Source organism: Rhipicephalus microplus, chromosome 4 (assembly GCF_043290135.1).
Source record: "Rhipicephalus microplus isolate Deutch F79 chromosome 4, USDA_Rmic, whole genome shotgun sequence".
In the NCBI taxonomy this organism is placed as follows: domain Eukaryota; kingdom Metazoa; phylum Arthropoda; class Arachnida; order Ixodida; family Ixodidae; genus Rhipicephalus; species Rhipicephalus microplus.
The window spans coordinates 4,415,941-4,427,161 of record NC_134703.1 but is presented as its reverse complement, the minus strand read 5'-3'; the positions used below and the strand labels follow the sequence as shown (position 1 = coordinate 4,427,161).

At 45.8% G+C, this 11,221-nt stretch overlaps 1 protein-coding gene across 2 annotated transcripts in view; it reads left to right on the top strand.

The window, feature by feature from the left end:
• The first annotated feature begins 844 nt into the window (after positions 1–844).
• LOC142814152 (uncharacterized) overlaps positions 845–11,221 on the top strand; it is a 39,615-nt gene continuing 29,238 nt past the window's right edge. For both annotated transcript variants that reach the window (XM_075892121.1, XM_075892120.1), the window contains exon 1: positions 845–946. In XM_075892121.1, coding sequence (XP_075748236.1) covers positions 877–946 — 70 coding nt within the window. In that variant the 5' untranslated portion in view covers positions 845–876. The remainder of the gene's footprint in view (positions 947–11,221) is intronic.

Here is an 11,221-nt window from a genome sequence, read left to right as displayed (position 1 = left end):
AAAGGTAGCGCAATATATTTGTGATTTGTCTGCACGGACACGTCAGATAGACAGTGCTTATAAAGTGTTTGCGAAGTACATTCCGGACTTTGTACTAGCAGTGGCTAGAAAGTATACACAAAGTAAATAGAATGCGAGCATAAGTACCTATTCAGTGATTCATTTAAGGTGTTGTCCACGAGCATAGATAGCTTGGAAATCCAGAGAGCAAAGGGACGTTTGCTCAAAGGAATAAAAACTTTGGTCGAATAAATTACTTCGTCCTAATCTTTTTGTATGGTATATCGCACTTGGATTATTTTCGATTTAGGTGAACGTCAAAGAACCGCAGGTGGTCAAAATTTTCGAAGCCTTCCACTACGGCGTCTGTCATATTCCTATGGTGATTTGGGGACGTTAAAGCCTAACAATTATTACATAGATTATTCATGATATAACTTTGTGCACGCTACATATTTATTGCTGAGAGAGCCGGAGGCTTCTCTATGAACAACCAGAGATTGTACATGTGTGTGAGCTATAGACAACTGCTTTACTTACACTGGGAGATGTGAAACGTGTGCTAAGAAAAGTTAATATATCTTGCTGTTGTATACCCTAAAACAACATATGTATATATATAGGTGATATAAGATACACTTTAGTTGAGGGTTTCGAAAATTTCAAGCACATGGAATTATTCATTATGTGTCATTGTTGCGACGCTGTTAGTGCTTAGTTTCTTCTGATTTTTCGGCGGAGTAACGTTAGAGAGCAAACTCGAGCTATCTCAGCAAGTGTGGTCTGACCACTGAAGTTATTCAAGATGTTTACGGTTTGCATTCTTTCTTTCTTTTTTTTGCAGTTCAATATGACGTCACCTGTTCGAGCACGGAGATGAAAGTGGTCGTCTTCCTCAACGACTCAGCGTCAGCCACATACCTTGAGAAGCTCAAGGCCTACTCACGTAAGTCAGATTCGCTGTGCGCGATCACCAGGCTATTCAAGAAATCATGTTCCTGATTTAGTGGCAACAAAGAGCGCTGGACAGAGAATGGTTAAAACACAACAGACAATGCACTGAGTCTGTAGTTATTTCAGACATTAGCGCCTTGCCTGTCGTTTCACCACCATCTCGTTTTTCGCTCGCGTAATAATGATGTGCCCACCAGACCACTTAGGCGCCCTCCTGATTTGACCTTACAAAAATAATACTGAGCTGGCAATCGCCTTTTGGACTCATTTAGAGATAGAAAAGGAGTGGTAGACTGGTGATTTCAGGATAGAAAAGGCAACTATTTCTTCAATTTGTAAGGGAGAATAGCATACCGTAAAAAGAAAGCGGGGGTGGGGGGGGGGTGGAACATATTTATTAGTATATTTACAGTGAGAAATATGGATGAGACGAGTCTGAAGGGCCTGCCCTCCAAAAATACTAGGAGGGGATCTTATAGTCCGGTATCCCTGTAGCTGCTAAGTTGGCCGGGGCTCTAGCCACCAATGCATGTACCATAGCAGCCGAGCGGGACAGCTTCCTAGTTCTCTGGGGTGTAGGGGGGAATGGGGTAGGTAGGTGGGATTTGAGGAGAATGCCCACACCTTGTGATAGGTGTCCCAAGACTCCTCTGCACGGTGCGGGCGCGTGCCCGGAAAGGCTGAATTGAAGTACTTCAGTACTTCCGGGCACAGTACAGTATCGGTAAAGAGACGCAGAAGCCAGCGCTCCTCCGCCCTGCTGAGGCCCTTACAAAGGGGGGGTGGGGTAGAGACTTTGAGAGGATTGATAAAGAGAGAAGAGAGGTAATATCTCTCGAGGTGACAGCTGGATTGAAATCGGGTTCCGGAGCTAGACTTTGTATGAGTGTATGCCCGGCGAGTGAGCGCTCGGGTTGCAGCTTTGGGGCGTAACACAAATTTTATGAACAAGCAGCCGAGCAGCACTATAACCCCGCAGTTACCATGGTGGCCATTACTCCGTATTAAGAGGGCTCGGACTCAACAAATTCTGAAAATAAGAGAACTCTCCCCCCTTACCCCTGTAAAGCTCTCACTACCTCAAATAGGGTATTACTGCAAAAAAGTCAGCTTTACAAAACATTCTGTACTTGGGCTGAGAGGTTTAGGTAAGCTGTGGTGATGCGTTGCTTGCATGTAAGATATGATTTCGAAGTTTTCTGTACGGTGTGAAGAACGCACTGCCTACGAGACACCTATAGTTTACACTTTGCTCGGACAGGTTCAGAGAAACACTTACGTCGTCATGAACTCGGCGGGGCAATGCCTTTTTGTGCTCTGCATTGGGAAAGGGTTAGCATAGGCGGAACAAAAAAAGCTTTGGGGAATGAGATAATGAAGTAAACAAATGAGCGGTGTGACACACAGTTGTCCTAGCAAAATAATATTAGTCGGTAAACAAAGGAGTTCTGGGTACATACAATATGTATCTCTTACATATTGTACTTCTACATATTGTTAATTCTGGTAGTAATATATCTAGGCTATGCGTCGTTCTGAAATGACTTTTTAGTTTACATTGGCAAAACAAACGCGAAAGATTTTTCTGCCTTCCTTGATGTAAGTCACACTGTTTCGAACGTATTCATTAGCATGGATACGCAAAAAAACGAACGTAACTACCGCATACGGATAACGCTTATTAGCGAATTGTGTGTTTTCCTTGCAGCATGCCCACGCTTACCTATTAAAAAAACATTAGTTCAATATGAGGAGAAAAGGGAAAACCTGCAAATTTTGCAAGGCTAGGTCTGCCGTCTACCTACGACATTCTAAACCTATTTCTAATGTGTCTCAGAAATAGAAGGGATCCACTGATGCCGAAAGAATACATCTGAATGCAACTGCAACTTCATTTTCATTACATTGACAAACAAATATTATGAGTGAATTTTTTTATAGGTCTAAACCATTACATTACATTTCACTCACTTCTTTCGCACGGGGTCGTCGGATATCGAACTATGTGACGCCTTCCTGTTCAGATTCTAAAATTTCAGCTTCCGTGTGAGTCCAATCGCCTAATTTAGCAAGTGAGGTTTTAAAAGCCGTGATGTCGAAGTACACAAGAGTATAGCTTTATTATCTGGAGCCAAGATATCAGACACACATTCGTGCATTGTTGTCGCCACACTAAAACAATCATGCTTGTAACTTGAAGAATAACCGAGAACGGAACCGAATGCGACTTAGTCTTAAGTCTAAGAAAAGCATAAGCACTTAACCGTATTGCGATATGGGTTCCTATATAGAAGCAGTATCATCGCAGTTACGTTGGGACGCGAACGATTGAGTTTCAGAGGCTGAATAGAACTTCCATATCATTGTCTTCCACCCATTAAAGTATAAAGAAAAGAGAAAAGCTTGTAGCATGTAAGGTTAGCATGAAAGCCTCTGCTAAGCGCACCCTCGCCAGGTGCTATCACACACTTACTTTTTACCTTTGAGTAGGTGACTTATTGTGAATAAAGCAGCTGAACATTGTTGTTTGTAGTAGCATTGTTATTACGTTTCACGATATATATACACTAAATGGGAGAAAAGGGCACTAAGCAACACCTAGTAACTGCTACTGTGAGGCGCATTATGTGCGCCGGCCCTACAGGAAGGATAGAACAGAAAGTTTAGTGGTACGAAGAAGTGAACAAAATACAATAGAAAAACAACATGACATTTACGATGATTACAAAGAAGCAGAATAGTAATGAGAAATTAGTGTAGCATGAAAAGACTGCTGCGGGTATAGCGCTACATTGTACAAATTGTTAAAAAAATTGTTTTGCAAGGCTAGAAATGACTGCTTGGGTGGTCAGCTCTCGAGGCATTAGAGAAGAAGCGAATTAATGCAAAAAGGTAATCACACAAGAATTGAAGTCAAGCGCTTATGTTTGATCCAATTTGTTGTGCGAGTTCCAGTTCGTTGCATTCATTTGCCTCTCAATACATAATGCATGCAGCGGGTGATACACTCGTACCTTTGCTAACCTGCAACTGATTCGTCTGTTTGGATCAGATCGGTGTCTTTGAACAACGTACTTCCTTTTATAAGTACAATTGGACGGTGTGTCGGGCTGTCTAGCTGTAAAGCTGCATCGTTTCACGTAGGAGGAAACGGGCTTGAAACGATCGGGCGTGCCTCGTACTGCAGGATGGTACAGCTCACAGTCTTTGACCCTTGTTTCTTAAATCACTGATGTTGAGGCACTAGCATGAAGAAAAATAAGGCAGATGGCAAACCGCGTCAATGTTCGAAAGATTGAACATTGCTACCTTTGATCTAGAATGGATGCGGCAGTGTTCATGGGGCTTCCTCGCTGTGTATACTTTTGAAACTGTAGCAGGCCATCTCTGCTCTCAGATTGACTTAATTGGAAAGGGTTCACTGTTACGGTCTTTCAGGTAACATGTTTAAGCTAGCTTGAGAGGAAAAAAGAAACTGTAGATAAATGAGACAGTGCTGTGTGTCACACCGGTCCCGTTAATTCGGGAGGCAATCGCCGGGCTAATTCCAAGGGCCGAAGTATCAGCCCCCCGAACCGCACCACGAAAGCGTGGACAGTTTAGAAGTGGTCCTTTTTGGCGCGCCAACGGACGCCGGCTATGGCCCAAAGAACAAGTCAGAGCCGAGAGTTGATAAACAAAACAAATATTATATTCTCAAAAATGGCAGATCGAAAACAATACACAAGAATGCACACTCCAGAATAGTTAAATACAATACGTCACCAATCAAACAACGTACTACACAGTACAATCAGCCACACTCAAAACAACGGACACAGACAACAATACGCTCTACAATGCAGTCGCATGCATTGAACAACCAAGACACTTAAAGACTAAAGAGATAGAAAACCTATCCAGTCCAAAGTTCTTGGAACAAAAGTCTGGATGATACTCTTCCGAGAATCACTCACTGAAAGTCCCGCGTTGTTGTAGTTCCGCGCCCTCGAAGTTTCTCTTCCAGGAAACCTCGCGTCTTCTATTGGCCACTCTCCAAGCTTCAATCTTCTTCGCCCGATCACGTCGGCTTCACACACGCAGCTGTCGCCACGCGTCTTCGCTCAATAGCGGTAAACACACGCTCTTGCCTGTAGTTCGAGCCTTCACCCCTCAGGTGGAAATCCTCTTCATTTCCTGCTTTGTCGCTATGGACAAAACCTTCGCCGACTACACGGCGGGATCCCTTCGCGCTCTGGCGCTCACTTCCGTCTTCTCTTGCTCTCTCGTCTCGGCCGCTCGATTAAATACCTTCCGCGCCACATTCTGGAAAGTTCTCGTCATTTCATCGGCGCGATACGCAGCGAAGGCTGGGGAGAGGCGCGAGACTGTGCGGGGGCCGTCCCCGACAGATGAGTCAACCCGGCATACACACCCCGTTCCTGCTGGAAAAATCGAGTGCTTGCTCGGCCGCTGTTGTGGGGTGAGGAGGTTCGTCGGCGAAGCCACGCTTCTGCGGGGAGAGCGCGCGCCCGGGGAGCCTTGGATGTTTGTTTTCTTTTTTTTCCTTTGACCTCGCGGCGTTTCTCCCGCCCGTTATCGCAAGAATTTGGCGGCGCGCCCATTTTTAGCACTCGTTCTGTGACACTGCCCCCCACTTTAAGAATATTATCTCATAATATTCAAAACCACACAAACGAGCGCGAACAGTCCCCACACACTCAAAGACTGTAACATAGTCCGTCGCTCATGACACGTCACATTCGCAATAGATCGCCCAATACAATCTTACATTGTAGTTCAATTCCACAACACATGAAATATAGCCACAGGTACACGACTACAACACTTCATCACTCATTCCAAACAATACAAACGTACAAAGTTCTCTCATTACAACAATTTTACAACACTATACATCACATCACAGCACAGACACTTCGACACTTGTGACACAGGATAACACAACACTAACAACATATGGCACTCAGCACTGCCAAACACATTCTGATTCGACTTCAGCACTTATCCTGTGTATTTCGAGCTGCGCTTGCGTCCTTTCTTGCGGTGCTCGCTCGATCTCTTCTCGTTTTTCCTTGTTCTTTTTCGGTGAGCCTTCTCCAACGACGGGGTCTGAGGCGGCGTCTCCGCCATCGTTGTCACTTCTGACACTGTTAACGGGTGATAACGCTCAACCGATCCTGTCACCCGCTTGTTCACGTCCCGACATTTGGCCTGGCTGGCCAACTCCGTCTCCTTTGTACTGTCGGTCGGTTGAGGTCGTGCCGACGTAAGTGTCAGTTGCCCGGCCCGTGAACTCGTTCAACACGATCATCTTATCATTCATAGTCCCTTGCACCGCGGCTTCACCTTGGGCTCGAGTGGGATCCGTCACGGGTTGCTCCTCCACTGTATGTCGCGGTCGTTGGGTTGGCGAGGGCTCTATCTTAAGGTCTTCTCCCAAACGTTCTGGATCATTCGGCCCTCGCGCCCCGTCGATGTTTCCGAGGACAAGGTCATACAGGGGGGTCGTCATGCATAAAGCAGTAACCTTCCCGCTGAAGTACGGGGTTTTAACCTCAATATCTGCTTCGGGAAGCATCCTAACCGTACGGTCAATTATGCAAACCGGTTTCGTTCTGCCTGTCAACTCACTTTCCCGTACCAAATTTCTCCGCACGATAACCGTGGAGCTACCGGTATCTCTTAGAACCATAATCTTCTTGCCCGCAACCTTTCCAGGCAGTGTTGGCATTCCCTTCGTAACACCGGTTGGCTGTTTTGCCATTAGAGCACCCACAATAGGAATTTCCTTCCCATTTTTCAACTCTACGAATTCATCGGTGACGGCATTATTATCAGATTTCGGTGCCGCTTGCACACAGGGTACCTGGCGAGTTTGACTCACTTCGTTTCGACATGCGTCTACTTTGTGCCCAGTCTGACCACACTTAAAACGTTTTACTGCCGTAGGGCTCGTAAAGATCGTTCGACAGTTTTTCGCGCGATGACCCACTCGGTTGCACAGAAAACATCGCGGAATGCTCTCTGGTGCACGATTCTTTTCTTCGGGAGCCAATTTCTTCGAATCATTGGGACACTCCTTCTTGACCTTGGCCAAATTAGTTCCACCTTGCGCTTCCAAGAATTGATCAGCCAATTCAAGCCTTCCTTCAAGTGACTCAGCCTTCCTCTCTTTCAAGTACAGCGACAGGCTTGGGTGGCAACTAGTAAGAAATTGTTCTCTAATTAGGAGCTCTCTAAGTTCATCGCACTTCTGCGCTGTCCCTGAAAGTTCAATCCATCTGTCGAAATAATGGCTAAGTCGGGCGGCGTACTGTGTAGCCGTCTCACCATCAGCTGGCTTTCCTGTCCGAAATCTGTCCCGGAATCCTTCTACAGTAAATCTAAATCGCTTCAGCAAAGCAGCTTTCACCTTTGCATAGTAGGCTGCATCGGTCGGCGTCAGCCTACCGTACACACTGAGCGCTTCACCACTCAAGCAAGTACTCAAAGCAGTTGCCCATTGATGTTCCGGCCAATTCTGGCTCCTCACAATCGTCTCAAATCGGTGAAGGTACGCGTCAAGGTCGTCCTTCCTTTCATCAAATGCTACGAGCAACTTGCTTGGGTTCAAGCGGAAGCCATGATCTTCCCGTTCGCTGCTTTCAACTCTAGTTTGGACGGGAGTTTCGCTTCGCTGTTGCAAACGGAGCCGCGCGAGTTCCATCTCGTGCTGCCGCTGCCGTTCCCTTTCAGCCATCTCCGCTTCTCTTTCTTCTCTCCCCCTTTCGGCTGCCAACTTTTCTCTCTCCAGTTCCAACTTCAATTGTTGCTCTCTTTCTTCCTTCAGCTGTCGCTCCTTTGCCTCTCTTTCTTCCTTCTCTCTCGCAGCTGCCAACCTCTTTCTCTCCAACTCAGCTGCTTTTTCTTCCTTGGCCCTCTCAGCTGCCAACCTCTCTCTCTCCACCGCCTCTTTCTCCTTCTGGCTTACCCACTTCCGTAGTTCGGCGCAAGAAAGACCCATCTTCTCACCAAGAGCGTCTAACTTTTCGAGATCCATTGTGTCTTGCAACTCGCAAATAAAACCTTGCCGCGAGCAAAAAGTATCTGCCTAAATTAGTATATCGGAACACTCCCCTGCACTCGTTACCGAGAACACTGAACAACAAACAAAATTGTTCCGATAGCACTATCAACCACTCGAGGCTCTTTCTCACTATTTTGGACACACTGTGCACCAAAAGGTCCTGTCGCGGACGCAAGATTTAATTGTCACACCGGTCCCGTTAATTCGGGAGGCAATCGCCGGGCTAATTCCAAGGGCCGAAGTATCGGCCCCCGAACCGCACCACGAAAGCGTGGACAATTTAGAAGTGGTCCTTTTTGGCACGCCAACGGACGCCGGCTGTGGCCCAAAGAACAAGTCAGAGCCGAGAGTTGATAAACAAAACAAATAATATATTCTCAAAAATGGCAGATCGAAAACAATACACAAGAATGCACACTCCAGAATAGTTACATACAATACGTCACCAATCAAACAACGTACTACACAGTACAATCAGCCACACTCAAAACAACGGACACAGACAACAATACGCTCTACAATGCAGTCGCATGCATTGAACAACCAAGACACTTAAAGACTAAATTGATAGAAAACCTATCCAGTCCAAAGTTATTGGAACAAAAGTCTGGATGATACTCTTCCGAGAATCACTCACTCAAAGTCCAGCGTTGTTGTCGTTCCGCGCCCTCGAAGTTTCTCTTCCAGGAAACCTCGCGTCTTCTATTGGCCACTCTCCAAGCTTCAATCTTTTTCGCCCGATCACGTCGGCTTCACACACGCAGCTGTCACCACGCGTCTTCGCTCGATAGCGGTAAACACACGCTCTTGCCTGTAGTTCGAGCCTTCACCCCTCAGGTGGAAATCCTCTTCATTTCCTGCTTTGTCGCTACGGACAAAACCTTCGCCGACTACACGGCGGGATCCCTTCGCGCTCTGGCGCTCACTTCCGTCTTCTCCTGCTCTCTCGTCTCGGCCGCTCGATTAATTACCTTCCGCGCCACATTCTAGAAAGTTCTCGTCATTTCGTCGGCGCGATACGCAGCGAAGGCTGGGGAGAGGCGCGAGACTGTACGGGGGCCGTCCCCGACAGATGAGTCAACCCGGCATACACGCCCCGTTCCTTCTGGAAAAATCGAGTGCTTGCTCGGCCGCCGTTGTGGGGTGAGGAGGTTCGTCGGCGAAGCCACGCTTCTGCGGGGAGAGCGCGCGCCCGGGGAGCCTTGGATGTTTGTTTTCTTTTTTTTCTTTTGACCTCGCGGCGTTTCTCCCGCCCGTTATCGCAAGAATTTGGCGGCGCGCCCATTTTTAGCGCTCGTTCTGTGACACTGTGTTTTACAATAATTAAGAGCCTCAGTCTTTGAAACACAAAATGAAACCAACCGCTTTATTCTCTTTTTGAATGAGAAAGGAAGCTTAAATTCATTAGGTGCTTAATTAGAGTCCTTCCTTTGATTTGTTTTTGAGCAGTATCTAACTTGGAGACACGATTCTGTTTTTAATCGTGTCGACTCAAATTATTCGTTGTATGCAATCAAGTATAAAAAGTTTCATCCTGAACTTTCCGTGTCACTGCTTTTTCTTTAATGATTGATTAAATGCTTCTACCTGGTATTGTAAAGGTAGCGCGTTAAACTAAACGGTGTTCCTTGAATGGCAAGGTAAAGCCCATTATGCAGCGAGATTGTTTTTTTTGTTTGCAAAACTCCTTGGCGAAGACAAGTTTCCTTACGCTGCAAGCGTGTAATGCAAATACTAGGGGCGCATTGAACAGCATTAGCCGACCGAAGAATGTCACGAGTATGGAAATGCCACCTAATAAAGAAAGATGGCAACGACAACGATGTGAGATGCAGTCTCGAGCAACCCAGTTGGCTTGAACATTTGTGTTTTATAAGCTATGGCGTCGCCAATCTTCCTTGCGAATATAAGCTACTTTCCCCTATAGTTAACAGTACAAAGCGAAGCAAAACAAACCTGTGTGCTCAGAGAAGCGTTAGCCTTTCCAATGCTAACCGCGTACTGCTGAATAAATACTGCTTGCAACATAATTTAAATAAGCATGCCATTGTTCACTATACCTGCCTATCCACTTATAGTGAGGACATTTTTTTTCTGAATTAAGGGATACATGTTTATAACAGACAGCATATGCTTTCGAGTTTTTAATGGCTTTCTTAGTAAGGGTAAGAAAGCGAGACAGGAGGAAGTTGCTATCGTGTTAGTACACATAATCCGCTATTGGTATTGTGGGTTTTTGGACGTGGTGAAACGTTCTTGAACACGGAGTGTCGCATGTGCTTAGCTGAACTCCGTGCTCAGAAGCTTTTTATCTCTTCAAGCTTCGATCTTTCCCGGCACTTCTGCCTTATCTGAGAGATAACATGAAGTGGTTTGCGAAGAATAAAGCAATGGGAGTGTCAATGAATGCAATATATGTAGCTAAGTGTTAACTAAAAAAAAACTCAAAAGGTCAACCTGGCCCAACACACTGCACATCCATCGACAGCAGTCATAGACCTATGGACTTCTAGCTAGAGTGATTTATATATATATATATATATATATATATATATATATATATATATATATATATATATATATATATATATATATATATATATATATATATAGAGGAGAAGAAGTGTATATGAGGGCTAGTTTTCTGTGTTTTACACGATATTAATTAGATGTAACAGCCAATAAAGCCAAGGAAAGTATAGGGGAAGAAATTAGACCGAATTGTAATGTAACTAGGAAGAACGAAAAGTGGGGGAAAAGATAACTTGCCGTAAGCAGGAACCGAACCTGCCACCTTCGAATAACGAATAACGCGTTCGATGCTCTCTCTCTCTCTCTCTCTCTATATATATATATATATATTGTTACGCCACGTATGTGCCGGACGAAGAAGGAAAAAAGAAGCAAGGGGTGTGGAAGAAGAAGATCATCATCATCTGCCTGCGCCGATACGGCTCGTCCCTCGAACCGTGTATCAATAAACCCCCAGACGCCTACTGAGGTCGTAACAGAGTGGTGGAAGGTGCTGGGTATAGGAACCAACGACGGGACCGCTACCCCTCGGATTTCGCCGGAGTCGTCGCCTCGCCGGCCTGCCTCCTTCTTTGGCCATCATGCCTGACGAAACAGAAGCTCGGGAACCAGTCCCCAGCAGTTCTTGGCCGTATCACAGAGAGCCACGAACCTTCTCCGGGAGGG